At 54.2% G+C, this 16,909-nt stretch overlaps 5 protein-coding genes across 5 annotated transcripts; 1 reads left to right on the forward strand and 4 right to left on the reverse strand.

Moving 5' to 3' along the window:
• Positions 1–170: 170 nt before the first annotated feature.
• J4E83_010658 (uncharacterized protein) lies at positions 171–694 on the reverse strand (the record flags this gene model as incomplete). Its single annotated transcript, XM_049337539.1, has 2 exons — positions 171–397; positions 472–694. The coding sequence occupies 2 exons, from the start codon at positions 692–694 to the stop codon at positions 171–173; spliced, it is 450 nt and encodes a 149-aa protein (XP_049183408.1).
• Positions 695–1,372: 678 nt separating this feature from the next.
• Positions 1,373–4,274, reverse strand: J4E83_010659 (uncharacterized protein; the record flags this gene model as incomplete). The annotated part of the gene is made up of 7 exons (XM_049337540.1): positions 1,373–2,839; positions 2,892–3,136; positions 3,191–3,347; positions 3,397–3,489; positions 3,538–3,800; positions 3,851–4,054; positions 4,106–4,274. 7 exons carry the CDS (start codon positions 4,272–4,274, stop codon positions 1,373–1,375), a joined length of 2,598 nt encoding a protein of 865 aa, XP_049183409.1.
• Positions 4,275–10,255: 5,981 nt separating this feature from the next.
• Positions 10,256–10,462, reverse strand: J4E83_010660 (uncharacterized protein; the record flags this gene model as incomplete). The annotated part of the gene is made up of 1 exon (XM_049337541.1): positions 10,256–10,462. The coding sequence occupies one exon, from the start codon at positions 10,460–10,462 to the stop codon at positions 10,256–10,258; it is 207 nt and encodes a 68-aa protein (XP_049183410.1).
• A 2,529-nt stretch (positions 10,463–12,991) lies between these two features.
• J4E83_010661 (uncharacterized protein) lies at positions 12,992–14,041 on the reverse strand (the record flags this gene model as incomplete). The annotated part of the gene is made up of 1 exon (XM_049337542.1): positions 12,992–14,041. The coding sequence occupies one exon, from the start codon at positions 14,039–14,041 to the stop codon at positions 12,992–12,994; it is 1,050 nt and encodes a 349-aa protein (XP_049183411.1).
• A 630-nt stretch (positions 14,042–14,671) lies between these two features.
• J4E83_010662 (uncharacterized protein) lies at positions 14,672–16,533 on the forward strand (the record flags this gene model as incomplete). Its single annotated transcript, XM_049337543.1, has 3 exons — positions 14,672–15,024; positions 15,088–15,624; positions 15,690–16,533. 3 exons carry the CDS (start codon positions 14,672–14,674, stop codon positions 16,531–16,533), a joined length of 1,734 nt encoding a protein of 577 aa, XP_049183412.1.
• Positions 16,534–16,909: the final 376 nt, after the last annotated feature.

The following is a 16,909-nucleotide window of genomic DNA, read 5'->3' on the forward strand; positions in this document are numbered from 1 at the left end:
CAACCATAACCCAGCGAGCGCGACGTGTTTCAAACGGCGTTATTCGCGCCATGGGCACCCGAGCCCCATCATCGCAGGAAGGAACGTGTTCGATGTAGATCGGCATGTGTATAATCCGGCGCAGCGCATCGTGATCATGTTCATGTCTTCATTTCCCGGTGCATTGCTGCTTACGACTCTACGGCAAGAGCCTTGAGACCCACGATCCTGCCTTCCGCCTTGTCCACGCCTACCACGTAGTACTCTGCCCTGGTGCCCGACAGCTCCACCCTGTATACGTTGACGGTCCCGTTACCGGCTGCCTTCACCGCGTCGATGATCTTTTTGTATTGGCTCTCGAAGCCGGTGCCTTTGACCTCTTCTACCGAGTCGCTTCCGATGAGCTTCTTCAGATCGTCTGTGTGTATGTTAGCGCATGTTATACTTCGTGAGGCTTGTCGTCGCTGTGCGCGTAAATGAGGGGAATCCTACCAGCAGACACGCTGTCGCCATCAAACTCTAACGCAACCGGTTCAAACGGCTCATCTGAGTCGCTGACATAGTACTCTTCCACTTGTTCCAGCGCTTTGGGTACGGCCGTGTTCACGCTCTTGGTGCCATAGCTGTTCTTCTGCGACGCGTCCTTGGTCTCCGCAGAGCCAGTGTCCTGATTTGCTTTGTCGAGAAAAGCGGCGTAGTCGGCGTCGGAAGACATGTTACGGAGGGCGGTCAGGCGAACGGTTTTGACGCAACAAGCACGTATGGGTAGAAAAGGACGTGAGACGGAGACGATGGAGTGGAAGGTGCGACGTGTGGGTTGGTGATTTTGGACAGCGACACAGGAGGATGGGTGGTCGTTATGGCGCGTCAGTCGTTTGGGGATGTATGAGATAGACGAGAGCTTCGCGTAGTGAGGATGTACAGTATAGCGAGGAAGATGTTGGAGAAGCCTTTCCATGATTTCGCGATGCAGCGCGATGCGATGACGCAACAGCAGCTAACTGCGGGCGTTTCCACGAGCAGGTGAGCAACCCCACCATTTGCGCCGACCTTGAGTAATGGCACCACTTACGCTACTGATGAACAGTAGTCACTTCAATGATACGATCAAGTCATAGTGCACACCAAGGCAACAGGGTATATAGTGATAAACGCATTTTCATTCTCGTGGGTGATTAAGAAATACATACAACACTCGAAAAGCGCGGGGACTATGTAAGGCGCGCAGGGTATCATCGCCATGCGGAAGTACGTTACCACGTCTCTTCCATGTTTTGCCCTCCAACTAGACATCCCCAACTCCCCAATTCTCATATAACTAATTGCAAAAACAAGAAAGTAAAGCCCTGTCAGAAGTCTAGTGCTGCCCAAAGAGTTCCTCGAAATCATCATCCTAAGACTTTTGCTCGGCTGGCGTGGGAGCATGAGAAGGAACGCCGTTGGTGGGCGCGTTGCGAGGGCTGCTGCGCTCAGACTTGGGTGCGGTAGGTTTCGCATCATCGCCCTCGTCGTCGTAGTTCTCATCCACGTCCATCTGGCGCGCAGCCGGCTCGTGGTGCTCAGGTCGCTCGATACGCTCCTGCTTTGGTGTCTCCGACATGCGAGACAGTGGTCGCGCAGCTGCCATGGGTGGAAGCGACGGCGGGTGGTGAGCAGCCTCGGACGGGTGGTAGCCATCGTTGAAGCGCCGGGGATCGGGACCTTCCTGAGGGCTCTGGCGCGGCACCTGAGGAGACGACATGCGGTGTGGGGGAGTTGGACGGCGGCTGTGAGGCTCTTCCATCTTCTGGCGCTTCTCGTCGTTCATGGGAGGCTTTGCGTTCGCGTGGTCATTCTCCTCCCACTCGCGGTGTCGCTTCGGTGGAGCAGTCGGCGGTCGGTCGTCGCGCTCGCGAGCTGCTTGCTCAGCAGCCGTCTGGGCAGAAGCTGGCGGAGGAGCTCCGCTAGCAATGCCACCGGTAGCAGAAGGATCAGCATGGTGCTGGTACGGTCCCTGGTATCCGTTGCGCGGAGATCCCGCTCGGTTTTCAACGATCGGGCGCACTTCCGGAGGTGGGCTGGCAGGGCGAACACCATATGGGGGTACGCCACTCTGGCTAGAGGCCTGAGATGGTGGGCCACCGAGACCTGTAGGTGGGGGCGGGGGTGGAGGAGGAACACTACCAGCGTGAGGACCGTAGTTCGGGTTGGAGATACGGTTAGGCTGAGGTGGCTGCTGTTGCTGATGTAGGGGCAGAGGTGGTTGTGGCTGCGCATGAGCCGCCTGCGGTGTCAGCTGCGGTGGCTGAGGGTGGTAGGGGCTGGGAGCAGCATGGTGTGTCTTCGGCGATGGAGACATGCCACGACGCATTGGCCCGGGTGGTCCGGGAGGTGGGGGACCAGCTGGCCCTTGAGGACCCGGTCCGTTTGTGGGAGGACGAGGAGGCTCCGCGTATGACCTGGGAGCTTCCTGTCGGGGGCTTACGGGCCTCTGGGGAGCATGCTGTGTAGGCGGTCGGATGCCCTCACGCTGCTCATATGGGTTCAGCTGCTGTGGTGGAAGGCCAGGGTCGCGGATCTGTGCCAGAGGGCGATCCCATCCGGGCGCTAGGGCTGGAGGAGCAGGACCTTGCGGAGGCTGCTGCGGCTGAGGTGCGCCCCATTGCGGAGCGGTAGGTCCATGTACAGAGGCAGGTTGGTAGGCTTGAGGGTGCACGTCTTGAGGTATAGGAGCATTGCCCTGGTTCGGGGCGCCAGCAGACGTCTGTCCATTCTGCAGAAGCTGCAGGCGAGCCTTGATGTGTACGTTAGATGGGTCGAGGTCGGCCGCGCGCTGGTATGCGTCTAGTGCATCCGCTGTCTGGTTGTTGCAGGACTCGTACTGTGCCATTGTTAGTGAAGAGCCTTCAGTCCAGGGACGATCAACTACTTACCAGTGTGCCGAGGTCGTACCAGACTTCTGAGATGTTGGGGTTGAGGCGGATGGCACGGGAGTATGCATCTAGCGCGTCGCGGTACTGGTTGATCTGGTAGTACAGTACACCAATGCTGCACCAGAAGGTCGGGTTCCTGCCGTCACGGTACACGGCTTGCTGATAAGCCTCGTACGCCTTGGGGTACTTCTGCTGTGACATGTAGCAGCGTCCTAGCAGGTACCAACTCTGCGCGTCCGTTTGATCTAGAGCAATGGATTAGATACACGCGCATAATCACACGGGGATACAATGCTTACCGGAAGCAACAGACTTCTCCAGGTACTCAATGGCCTGCTCCTGGCTAGCGTAGTTGGTGCTCTGCTGGTGGTGTAGCCAGCCCAGCTGCTGTAGGACCTTGGCGTGGTTGGCATCACGCTCGAGAACCCGGCGATAGGCGCCCTTGGCTGCTTCGAACTAATCGTCGTGTCAGCGGTGAAAGCTTACGAAGCTTGGTGAGACAAACCTCTTTCTGCTGTTCGTACACATGTCCAATCTGGAACCAGATATCCTCCTCGGTAAGTGGGCGAGGAGGATTGGTGACGATGTATTTGAAGCACTGTCATCTGTTAGAAGCATTCGTGGGGTAAGGCTCAAGTATGCTTACGTCTAGACTCTGGTTGAACTTCTGCTGCTGCTTGTAGATTATGCCAAGGCGGAAGTAGATCTCGTTTGCCTTTTCGAACGTAGGCTCCATGCGCATTACCTGCGAGAAGGCCTCTTCGGCGTGCTCAAGCGATCCGTAGCGGTCATATAGTATTCCGATGCCATACCAGAGCTTGGGCTCCTTTGGGTCAGACAGATGGTACAGCGCCTGCTGGTAGGCAGAGTACGCCTGCTGCAAGTCATCCATCATCAAATAGCAGTGACCTGGTTCTGTTAGTGAGATGATTGGCGAAAGATGCGCGCAAATTTCTTACCGAGGCTGCCCCAAACGTCGCCATTGGCTTGGTCTACTTTGAGAATCGTGCGCAAGTATTCGACAGCTGCTGGAAAGGCATCTTTGGTGCGCAGAATGCACGCGATACCTTGCATAGCTGGCACAGACCACTGGTTGAACTTCAAGGCCTGTTCATAGCATTGCATGGCGCCTTCCAAGTCTTGCATTTGCTCAGAGAGGGATCCTGTTGGGTGTTAGTCTGTGCCGGTCCTGCGCACACTGAATACTGGCTTACCCATCTGAGTCCATACAGCCTCGGTCAATTGACCCAAGTACTGCGACGGTGTCTTGGGCTGGGTCGCGTGCGGCGGGTGTCCATTCACCTGCGCGTGCGCGGGATGATGCTGCCCTACATGATGCGGAGCCATGCCCGTAGTGGGCGAGGGTTGCTGGTGTTGTGCCATGAAGGCTGCTTGCGACCGATCTGGCTACAATGCGACGTCTGCGCTACTGAAGCTGCGACAGTGACGGAATAGTCTGATGGAGGGGAAGACCAGACTGGAGCAACTGAAGGGTCGCCGGGGTATCGATCTGGATGAGTCAGGAGTTGCTGCTTGATGGTGGTGATGGAGGATGGCTACGTACAGTCGGGCGTGGGAGCGCGTCTCGCAAGCGTACTGACGGGTGCGAGTCGAGGCGTGGAGGTTGGCGCGGAGAACGACAGCAGCGCGCAGAGGAACACGGACGGTGTGGACCCCGACTTGGAGGGCAGAGCTGTCAGAGAGCAACAATCAATGTGGTGGTCTTCGCCACGACGTGTGTTGAGAAGGAAGGACTGGTGTAGGATGCAGCCTCGCGGAAGAGAAAACAGATGAGGAAGCCGCAGACCAACAGATGGAAGGGGCGCTCCAACGTCCCTTCCATCAGACGTGGGTAAGGGGACCAGATGTTGCAGGGATGCATGGTTTAGCGTGCACGGCTAGCCCAAGACCCACTTTGTGCCAGCCAGTGGGCCGTAAATTACGTGCCTAGCATCGACGCGCTGACTATCCGCCGCGACCCATGCAACCACCGCCGGCGCCTTACTGTACTACTACATCACATTGGTGCCAGGTGACAGACGAGCCGGACTGCTTAATCACGCTGAGCCAGGCGATTTAATTCTGGCAGATCGAATGGTTTGTTTCAGATCGTTCCGTCGGATCTGGTACGGTTCGTCCCAGGTTCACCCAACAGCGGAGCCGATGGATTGACACGCTACCGCCATTACGCTATATGCGCCGCATCTAGAGGACACATCAATCTGGGTTCGCCGATTTTCTACTGCCATGATGATACACTGCCAGCGCAGAACGCCACACCCTCTGCCTGAACGAGTTAATGAGACATGGTCGCAGGGGCCGTTGGACGTTGCGAACACATGTGGATCGTGGTTCGAGCATGTTCCAGCAGCCTCAACTTTCTCCCTGCAAAATAAACTCTCAAGGCACCCAACACAGCGCGACACCCACGCTGATGGATGGTGCATTTCTTTTCCCGAGACTGCCTGTTCGTGCAGCGGGGCTTTCTGGGAGGCGTCGCCAGATTACCATGCCAGCCACCCAGACCCCCATCGTCGCCCTACGGCGTCTTCAGCCCGCGCGCCTACTAGGTAAAACGGCATGGTTGTCATTTCGGAACCGCCAGGAATGGGCTGATATAGGGCCTGCAAAAGGGGCACCAAGGCCTACGACGGTGCTGACACAGGTGGTGCGCACCCACACGCAGTACCGTCCAAAGGCCGGGGGCGGGCGATCAGCCAGCCTCCACATGAGAACAGAGAAGCCTCCGTCGTCTGCTTAGCGGCTCTCGGCATGCATCGCAATGTGACGCAGTTGTCCTCCGCTCCCGCGTCCTCGGCAAAAAGGCTCGTGTCACCCAATCCACCCCCTGCCGCAGCCTGAATCTGACAAGAGTCGATCACTTGTTGGCGCATGAGCATGCAACCGGGATTGCGTCGCCTCGGTGCAGGACCAAGCCGCTGGCATCTGCCGCCCTTCACTCGAGCCATGATTGCGTCCAACTTTCTTGGCGTGCTGCAGCCCACCGCACCCGTAGCACATCTGTCGATACCGTTTCCGTCGCTGGTGTCCACGGAGCAGCGTGACCGAGAAAAGGACATCGGGCCGCCGCTAGCAAAAGCCCCTCTCTTAGCATCTGGGCTCAAGAACCGCACCCACGTGAAACTCCAGCTTGTGGATCCAGGGCTGGCCTGCGCGCGTCATCAAAGCCGTGCCGGTAAGCGAGGCTGTTTTTAAAGGGACTGCGGTCTTACCAATGCGGAAGGTCCATCTAGCTCCCTCACCAAACAATTAACATTTCGCTGCCACTTTGAGCTACTGTCAGTTCTCGATTTTCTAAATCTTGTCTGCAGTACATTCTGTCTGATCGCGGCAGACTTGTGCGGTAACGGCGAGGCGCATGCGAAACGCACCAGCAAAACGTTCTTCGCGTCCGTGTCTGTCAAGGCGAGGCTCAGATCTGCATCGTGCCCGTCCGCTCACATCGTGACCCGAGAAGCCGAGAGTTTGTCGATCTTTGATAGATACATATCTGCTCCCCATCCTGTCATCAGCGGCACGACCTTTAGAGAGTGCGATTGTCTTCTTGAAACGTTTTGTGGGACGGCGAAGGATTGAGCCTCGTCTTGGCACTCCAGCTGGCGGCTGCGGCCCGGGGATTTTGCTTCGTTCATCATCTAACTGCCTGACGAGCGGCACCCGGTATTTGTTTCTGTCGACTCCACCCCAGTCAAGGGAAAACCGGACGCCTCCAACTACAGCACGAAGCAAAAGAACATTGTTTGCGTTATCAGACAACCTGCACACCTACATTAGTGTTGGTTTTTAACCAGCGTACTTGTAGTTGTGCAAGCTCAGAAGGACCTGTTCGGTTTCGTCTTTGCCTGAGGAAACTCTATTATCCTACGTCGCTAGCCCCTGCTGAACTGCGTCGCAAGCAAACATATCCTGCCATAAGCCGCCAACACGAGGACCATGACCATCTATCAATAAACCGCCTCCCCGCATTGGCGAGCAAGGCAGGCCATGTATTTAGCCAATACACCTCGTCCATACCAGTGGTAATCCACGCCCACCCCTACCTACTACTATCGCGCATCCGAACGTTTCACGGCGCCTTGATGCTTCCACCCACCTGCATGCTGCGCGCCGTTCAGCGCCGTGACCTGACTGGCAAACCGTTCCTCCCTGGAGCGTACAACATCTGGAACATGGCTCTATCCGTGAAATGCTACGATCTTCATCCCTACACTGCTTTCCGGGTGAGCCTGCATATAGCTAATGCAGGCGATCGGCGACACAGATGAGTGGTTGGTGAGAGCCGTTAGCTGACAGGTTGTGCAACCTCGCTGTTCTGTCCGACAACACCCTTAGTCGCCTGGCTAGCGGAGGGAAGGTCAAGCATTTTCCGATACCCACTTTATCCCCCCACTTGATCCCTCGATTGTCGAAGCAACAGGAAGCTGCACGCCCAGAGAAGGGCTCAAAGAAAACGGGAAAGCGCATGATGCGTTGTGCTACCTCTGCATTCCCTCAGGCCCGCAATATTCCCCGCTCGCATTCATGGGAGTCTCTACCACCGAAAATTGCCACGCTTTCCAACCCGTAGCTCGAATGTTCGGTTGCGAAAAAACTTTGGTTCGTGTACGCCATGAGCTTGTCATGTTCCATGAAGATGTTCGCCTCAGGGTTGTGTGGGACCGGGCGGCCTCTCGGTGCAACCCTGAAAGGTGGGACCACATCCATTCTCCTTCCGGGATGACATTCCCGAGGTCGAAACGGGCTGCATGAGCAATCATGCGGGCTGCAGGCCGTCTTTATCAAGAAAAGCAAAAACGCACGCAAGGGTGTGGTGGCTGATGCGGCGCTGCTCGCTACGGCTATCGTCACTTTGGTGCCGAACCGATCCCGCAGGCAGAGTATAGACTGTCTGGATGCGAAGCTCAACGCCTCGCGTTACTCTCACTCTGCATTCTATCTTGCTATCACATGGATATGTCGCACGATTTACCGGATGAGACTCCGAACTTCAACAGTGCATCGGCATGATTATCCATGGTTCCGTTCGTATTCTGACGAGTCAAGCTTCATGGGTGCCTCCTTGTCGGATCAGATTTCCTTTTCCCTCTCAATCTGATAGACTCAACTCCGCAACCACTAGCCAGGAACACATATCGTGTCGCATGGTAAGCTCATGGACATATCTCCGAGAAGCTAAGCCACGTGGTAAATTGTGCGCGATCATGCTTCCATCGCGCGTCTTCAACAAGTCGTAACATCATCAAGCGTAATACGCACGAAGAGGCGCCTCTAGCTCTCTCCTATATCGAGTAGTATCTTCTCGTTCTACAAACTGAGTAACCGAATACAGACGCCTTCCGTCTCTTGCCTGTATGGTTGGGCTGAAAGCCCGATATGTCACCGTAGGACAGATTACGCGTCCTGGCCTTTTTTGCACTCAACGCCATCATTACAACGGATTACTAGAACCTCGTCACTTATAGCCTGTAAATCTTCCTTATTCAGAAAGTCTCGCTAAAGCCTATGGTATAAGTCTATATCATCTCATATGTGACTTGCTAGAATATCATGCTACATGTGAAGCAAGGCATCCGTAATCGTGACATTATCTGGTGTCTCATGCTTTCTCATCTCATTAAGCGTCAGGGGTGAGGGTCACTACACACGTTCAGGACCGGCAATGGATTGGGACAGAGCTGTCTCTCCCGTTTCTCATCTGTCCGCGGCTTTGGTCTGCCTGTCCTTCGTTGTGTCTGTTCTGTAATCGTATCGGTCTTAGAGATATCGACAACGTCGCTTAGTCCAGTGCCAGACGATTAGCAGGTGTTACGAGCGCCAGGGTAAAGGAAACCGGTGGTAAACGCTACGGGATAGTCCAATCGTTACACCATGTGTGGAAGTTTCACATATATGATGCTATGTAATGTTTTATGGTCAGTTGGTCGATATCACGCTTCTGGTACGGTCTCTGCGGGACTATCTGAACAATGAGTGCGAGATCATGTGCTCGGTGGGAACGCTGCGGTCTTGGGAATGGTTGAAAGTATTAACCGTAGCGTTCGGGGATACCGACGATTACACGTCTCCGGTTGTCTACGATAGTTTCAAGTCACTATTTTGGTATGCTGCGAAGACCCCGTTATCTGGATGAACGTTGTCGCTTCCAACACGGACGATTCCTCTCCGAGCCATAAACGGAAGGATCCTGGGCGATCAGGAACCATATGCAATGATATCAGACGGTAGGTAATGCGAGCGTAGGATATATGATGCATGGCCTCCGATTCATACATGAAAGTGCAACAACCTCCCCATTCCAAGCCCCTCGCAGCTTCGTAGCATAGACACCAGGTCGCATATCGCGGGTACCTACTATACCACAAGAAAACCGATCAGATCCCCATACCACACTGGAGAAATTGTGCCGAACCGCAAGAAGCCGCCGGTTACTTCCGCATGCTTCCCGTTGTCTGACATGACCAGCCTTAGCGAACAGCCCCGATAACACGCGGCGACTCCAACGACGCCAAAGTCAATTGGAGTAGACTCCAATTTTAGCAACAAGAACGGCCAATGCTTGAAAGCCTTTGCCTCGCTTGGCTGCCTTGGAAAGCACATGGCTATGACGGCAAGAGTTGACCCGTTACCCAAGGCTAAACTGAGTAGCATGCATGGATACGTACTTCAAGCATTGATTTGCGCGTAAGGCGGGATTTAGAGATGGAGACATTGAGCTCTTGCTATCGCAATGGTCTATCATATCATGGACTAGGAATACGTTACTATCGATAGTCACACCCTTCTACCCCAAACACCGACGTAAAAGACAAAAGACCTCCCGGGTATATTTGTATTCCGTCAACTCCGCAGCGCCTCAAGAACCTCTCAAGCTCACCCAGCGAATCCCCCAGACAAACGGCAAATCTGACACCTTGGTCGGACCGAGACCCGGGCCGTATCGTGCATGCACCGCCAGAGCTAAGCCGCACGTGTCGCTGCTCTCTCAGCCTCGCAATGGCAGTTCCGGTTGGGAAGGTGGGCGTTCACACGCGGCCTTATTTTCGGCATGTGCCTGTCATCATGACCGCCCACGCCGACCCGCGACACAGAACCTTGGAAAGCCAGAGTGAAGCGGTCGACGGTTGACGGTCGCCGTCCGCCTATGAAGGCTAAACGAGCAAAGAAGAGGCAGATTATCGGCCCTTCTCCACCCCGTAATCCTGTTCTTTTCCCTTTTCCTTTTCCCTTATCCCATCTCCACATTCCTGCTATTTGATTCTGCCGCGGCTCTTTCGTCTGAGAACCCCCACATATCGTCCCCGCTTTTTCTTTCCTTGACCACGTTGAGCGATCTGGAGGATGGCTTACTTGCTGACTTTCTTCCACATGCAGCCTGTACACATGCCTTGACTTCGGTTCATGACTTTGTGCTCTCGTTGTGTTTCCGGGCAGGGGTGGCCGAGTCGTAGCTTTTCGGCTTCTTCGCATATGCGTAGTATGGGGCCGTTGTTGGGTTGCGGTTGGGGTATCCAGTGGTTGCACACGTGTATGGTGTAGACGATGTAGCACATGGTCGGGAGGCGTTGGATGGGGTCGTATCGAGCGTAGACGAGTCGTAGAATGGGCGTATTGGAAACCGGAACGACACGAGTCGATGTGATATATTCGTTTCGGAGGTTGATCGCGCTAGGGCTCTAGGGTAGGTGGGTGCGAAGCTCGGGATTTTATCGTGATATGCTTTGGATCTGCGATGAGCTCTTCTTGTATACTCTTCTGCTCTGATCGTGAACAATCTCGACACCACCTCTTAACAATCTTGCCGCAACATCCCAACTGACGGGGTTCAGTCGGATCCAGTATTGCCTGTTGCCTCCACCTACGACCTTTGTAGCCTCACCAAGAGCAACTCTGAGCCTGGATAATGCTACCCGATTTCGATGATGCAATCCTCAAGGCTGAGCTAGCGTAACGGCTTCGACGAAGGCACTTGGCAAGGAAGAGGGAGAAGAAGAAAATGCGCGGGTGGTAGGAGAGACGCAGCACTCAGGGACAGGTGCGGCGACGAGAAGGGAGGAGAGAAGAGAAGAAAAAGAAGAGCAGGAACAAGTGGCTAAAGCCACCCCTTGACATGAATCCGACGTGGACACCATCTTTTTGACATGCCGTTTGAATCGAGACGAGGAAAAAAGCAAAGGCACTGGAACGCAGCTCGACGTTGCACAGGCCGCTCCCTAACCCCCATCTTGCATTTCCCACCCTTACCGCGCGGCGTTACATATCCCTTCTCTTACACAGCGGTTTTACGAGAAAGGCTTTGCTTCGATGACGGCATACGTCGAAGAAGGGAGGGCCACAGTGCATGTCCGTGCGGCTGAAGGACGCGGGCGTGACCGATGTCCCGGAGTATTGGTTCGCGCGTGTTTGTGGATGCCTAAAACTACACCAACTATGCGGTTCACTGTTGCTTTTTTCTCGTTCACCATTGCCGATATGCCATCTCCTGAATGCTCTGTTGCTTGCTGGGTTGGTGTGCGATGGATAATTGCGAGTGGGATGGTGCGTGGGAGATAACGAGGCGACCGACGGGCTGTCACGATGTGGTTCGCGCTAGCCGCTTGAAGCGAGGACGGCAAATCAACATAGCTGTTGGTACTACCTTCCTTCCTCTCTTTTGCCGTCCCCACGAGTCGATGCTGCTCTCTTTACGCCCACACCGCTGGATTGCGGCCCGTAACGCACTACAGTTTGGCGCCTGTTGTGATGATCCAATGTCCAAACCGTGTTGCGGATTCAAGGAGCGCCCCATCACACGGCTGAACCTAGATGGCGGGTCGCAGATGCGCCTTCGAGAAGGTGCGGCACGGAGAAGGATGGTCGAAAGTTTGATTGAGCAGATTGTATTACTCCACCTGGACGCCTCAACCTTTACAAATTCGTTGTAGAGCTATACTGATGCTACGTTATAGCTGTCGTGCACACTGTGGCTTGAGGTGAGGTGAGGTGTCAGACCTGACCACGCTCACATCCCTTGGACAATGCGCATCCTTACCGGTACTCAAACTTCCTCGGTGACCGCCCCCCTCCGCGATTACCGCGATAGCAGTGCGGCGTAACCAAGGTCACTCTGTCCACGTGTGAGGAAAAGACTCGTTGACAGCTACTCACACCAGAGTGGCTCGCGTCTGAATGCCGGTGTGTCTGAAATTGACTGCATCGAACGATCCTAATCAGTGACGAGTCAGCGAATACACCGACGTTGGACCTAAACTTCGGGCGCGAAGGACTTACAAGCTCGCACCCAATGCATGCCTTCCTCTTTCGCTCTCTTGTACGTCTATCACACCGTTATGTGCTACCACGTCCCCGGAAAACGAGCAACATGCTCTACCCTAAACTCTATCATCGATACCAAAACACACGTTCAAATGGTCAAAGCGACCAACTCAATCCCTAAGAAAAAAAAGCGATGTCTGCACCGGGAATTGCCCTCCCTCAACGGCATCTCCCACAAAACCCACAGCCCTCGATTGGCTCGCTCAAAGCCGACTGGCAGCGCATGAGACGCCCAAACGCATCATCACACGTTTCTCATCGGTAAGGGGACGAAAGCACGTCGCCAATCGAGGTGACGCGCCCGATACTGTACGCATGCTATCGTGCATATGGTGGGGTTGTCCTTGAAAAGGTGGACCCGACAGTCTGGGTGCGTTGCAAGCAAGGGCTTCTCGAAAAGGGCAATGCTTCCTGCGATAGACGCATAGCTCCGGTCATCCGAGGAGAGGAAAATGGAGGTCTATATGTAACGCGATGATCATGCGATGCTGCTGGTTGATCCGTTGTCTGCTAAAAGCTCACTCGCAAAGCACCCGTGTTTGCTTCACGAGAAATTTCAACTGCATCGGTGTCAGATAGAGCAAAATGCAGTTAGTTAGAGGAACTGTAAGTAGTAGAGGGGTAGACGCGAGTGCTACTTGACTCTGCTTCTCTACGTACTGCTAACAAGTATGGTATCAACACGATTACCCATGTTCTTTTCTCAAACTATCGCCAGCAGTATCTTGATAAATCCATTATCACTTCCACAAAACCAACAACTCGCCTCACAGCAGGGGCTGTTGGATGACTAGTTTTCCGAACCCTCTTCCAAATCCACCAACTTTGACAACCTGCTGCAACGCGTCTTCGGCAGTGCCCTGGAAAACTTCTACATTCGGGAGCTCGAAGCGGTCGCCGTAGTTCTCCACGGCCCATTGTAATGCTTTCCAGGCATGCCAATGGTCTTCCGGTCTGGCAGGAGTCTCGATTATATGCGGAACACCAGGTGGCTGGATGCGCCAGCTGTCTTTCGTGTACGCAACTGGCATGCGGAACCCGCCATCGAATTTGGTTACAGAAGCCAAAGTAGCCGAAGGATTGTTCACGCTTCGCACGACCAGATCTGCTGAAGACGAAGTACCGACTGCGTCCAGGGCATGAGAGATCGGGCCCTCACCAAGAGCCTCCACCGCAGCGGCAATGTCAGACACAACCGTCGACGAAGCGTAATCGAAAACAAGCGTTGCCCCGATCCTCTTCAGTAGCTCATGCCGGGCTGGCGAAGCAGTCACCAAGATGTTCTTGCATCCGCTGGCACGCAGAAACTGGACGGCGCTGAAGCCGACGCTAGAAGAAGCACCCCAAACCAGAACAGGCTGCGTATATGCCGCCGGAGCGCTGGGCAAAGGGAATCGGAAAAGATTGAATACCGCGTCTGCAGCCGTCATCGCCACTACAGTCAGCGCTGCGGCGTGACTCTCCGGAAGATTAGACGGCACTTCGAATGCCATGTCTTCTGGGCACGCGAGACGGTGTTGGTGTACGCCGTACTTTAGAGGTCGGCCAATGCCCGAGGGTGTATAGCCAGCCACGGTGGCTCCCTTCTTGAACCGCGATCCGGTAGGTGTCGATACAACAGTGCCGCAGAAGTCGTAGCCACTAACTGTCGAACGGATACCAAGCTGTGAGTGTTTGGCGTCCGCCGGGTTGACACCTGAGTATTTCACTTCCACCACTATCTCGTTGGTCACAATTTCTTCGTGTTTGATATTGTTTCGAATCTGGATTTGTCCGTCTTCGTCGACGTACAGCGCCTTGCTGGATGTTGTAGTCATGGTTTGTGTTGATGGGTTGGTGACTTGGATTTCGCGGGTTGGAGCAGCGAGGGTAAGATTGGAATTGAGATGAACGGACTAATACAGTGAAATAAACATGCAAAGTTCTCGCCTTTAACTTACGGTTCTAGTCACCGCGGTCGGTACCCGCGCATGCCGCGCATTACTGCGCGCCACGGCACGTACGTAGGCGATGCAGGTACTGACCCAGGAGGTTGCCGGGAGCTAGCAATTGTATCTCTCCGACCCTGTTAGTGTCGACGTGTTGAACATCAAACATGGTTGGGGATTACGTGCCAAGTCTTTCGGCCGAGCATGCCCAGTGTTGTTGTACGATAATCGAACAACGGAGCCGGACAAACATACATGCCGATAGTATATCATCATCCTCCTCTTAGCCCTCCACCATCTATGTCCCTAACCTCAAGCCTACCACACCTTAACGTCGGGTGTTCCCAACGGTAGATGCGGTAATGCAAACCGGAATGTGGAGTTGATAAATATGCTTCGAAAAGCGGGCATAAATAGTGCCTTTGCGCAGGATGTTGCACTGTTGGTATACGATCGAATCAATTCCTTCTCAAAAACTTCTATCGCCTCTTGATCTCTTTACATCGTCTCTTCGCTACCATGACTTCAATCAAAATCAGCTCAGTCGACGTCAAATTTCTCGACTCTGTCAATCAGAACATCCCTCCACTGAACCAAAGGACGACCGAACTTCCACCGGGTCACAGAAAGCAACCAACATTCCGCCCGTTTACAACAACGACCATCTTCGACCAAGACCAAGCCCTTACGCTTAGAGATGGAACGGTGATCTATGCCGACGTATTCCGTCCCAAAACTGACGAGAAGGTTCCTGCAATCGTCATGTGGGGCCCATATGGCAAGACTGGAACGGGAATGCTAAACATTCATGGCATGCCACTGCGAGCCGGTATACCAGAGACCCAACTATCAGGCTACGAAGGCTTCGAAGGGTAAGCCTAGAACCAAGATAGCATGAAAGTAGAAAGCGAATCCCTCACTAACCACAACTCCAGTCTCGACCCTGCAGAATGGGTACCGCGTGGCTACGCCATCGTCATGATAGACCCAAGAGGCGTGAACAACTCCGAAGGCAACATCCACTTCTGGGGCAGCACCGAAGGCCGCGATGGCCACGACGCCATCGAAGAGCTCGCCAAGCTCCCCTGGTGCTCTGGTAAAATAGCCCTATCAGGCAACTCCTGGCTCGCAATATCCCAGTGGTTTATCGCGGCTGAGCAGCCACCGCATTTGGTATGTATTGCGCCTTTGGAGGGCTTATCAGATCCTCTGCGCGAGCAGTCGCTACGTGGAGGAATTCCAAATACGGGGTTCAATGAATGGGTTGCTACTATGTTGGCCGGCAAGAACATGGTGGAGGATTATGCTGCAATGGCCCATATGAACCCTGTGCCTAAGGGATATCTCGACGATAAGCGTGTGGATATGGCGAGGATCAAGGTGCCTGCTTATATCGGGGCCAGCTATTCATCGACTCTCCACACCATCGGCGCCCTACGAGCTTTTGAGGAGATCCAGCATCCAGATAAATGGTGCGTATTACCCCCGTCTTGCTCCCGTCCACACGATTTGCAATTATTGACAACTCCGCATCTAGGCTCGTACTCCACGCAACTCAAGAATGGTACGACCTCTACAGTCCAAGCCGCACCGCAGACCTCGCCCGATTCTTCGACTTCCACCTCAAAGGCCTTTCCAACAACTGGCCGCAGACAGCACCCGTCCGCATGGCCTTTTTGAACTTCACCAAACCAGCTCTGTTAGACCAAGAATACACCGATCTACCATGGCACCTCCCCACTACGACAGTCCAGAAACTGCATCTCGATCCCACCGGCACCCTCACCCCAACCGCGCCCCTCTCAACAACCACAATCGAGTACCAAGCCGACTCCCCCTCCGAACTAACCTTCACATACACCTTCCCCAGCAAAACCGTCCTAACGGGTCCCTCCACCCTCGTCCTCTCCATCGCAGCACAGGACCACAACGACCTAGACATCCACGCCCACATCTTCAAAGCCTCCGCATCGGGCACCATGCTATCTCACCTGAACATTCCCATTCCGGCCAATACACCCTCTGAAGTCGCAGAACAAATGACGCAAAATAGGGTCTGGCGGTACCTCGGTCCCAGCGGCATGTTGCGCGCGTCGAAACGCCATGTCTCAGATGCGCTGCGCGGGAAGATGTGGGAAACGCTATCCATGGATCGCGACGAGAAAGTTGTGCCGGGGGAGGTGGTTAGGTTGCGTGTCCAGCTTTGGCCGACGGGTATGGTGTTTGAAGCTGGGGAGACGCTTGTGCTGAAGGTTAGTGGGAGGGAAATGGGGTTGAGGGATCTTCCTGGGGCCATGGAGATGAGGAATGAGAATATAGGGAAGCATGTGATACATATTGGTGGAGAGATGGAGGGGTATCTTGAGTTCTTCACGCTTTGATGGGAGGATGCTGTTGAACACGGAGTGGATAATATGAAGAGGGCCGTCTATAGGGGTGACAGGCACCAGAAAAGTACATACAGTTAACAGGTATTGAAATCGAAGAAGCGTTATTGATCGTTGTTGATCGAAGAAGCACATATGACTGGCTGATGAAAGAAAGAATCAACGTGTTCGAGCGGATGGCCGATTCTTGTGGTAAGAAACTGCGTATGCTCGAGCGCCGAATTACGACACTTTGTGTCTTTGGAAGGAAGTTGCTGCCGCAGACAATTGGAAAGGCATGATTGCGCATAGAGGGAATAGAGAAGCAATGATCTTGAACAGCAGGAGTGGCATGTAAGAAGTACAGAAACAACAGTAACGTACGCAGGGA

Source organism: Alternaria metachromatica (genome assembly GCF_023757995.1).
Source record: "Alternaria metachromatica strain BMP 0045 chromosome Unknown scaffold_48, whole genome shotgun sequence".
Classification (NCBI taxonomy): Eukaryota; Fungi; Ascomycota; class Dothideomycetes; order Pleosporales; family Pleosporaceae; genus Alternaria; species Alternaria metachromatica.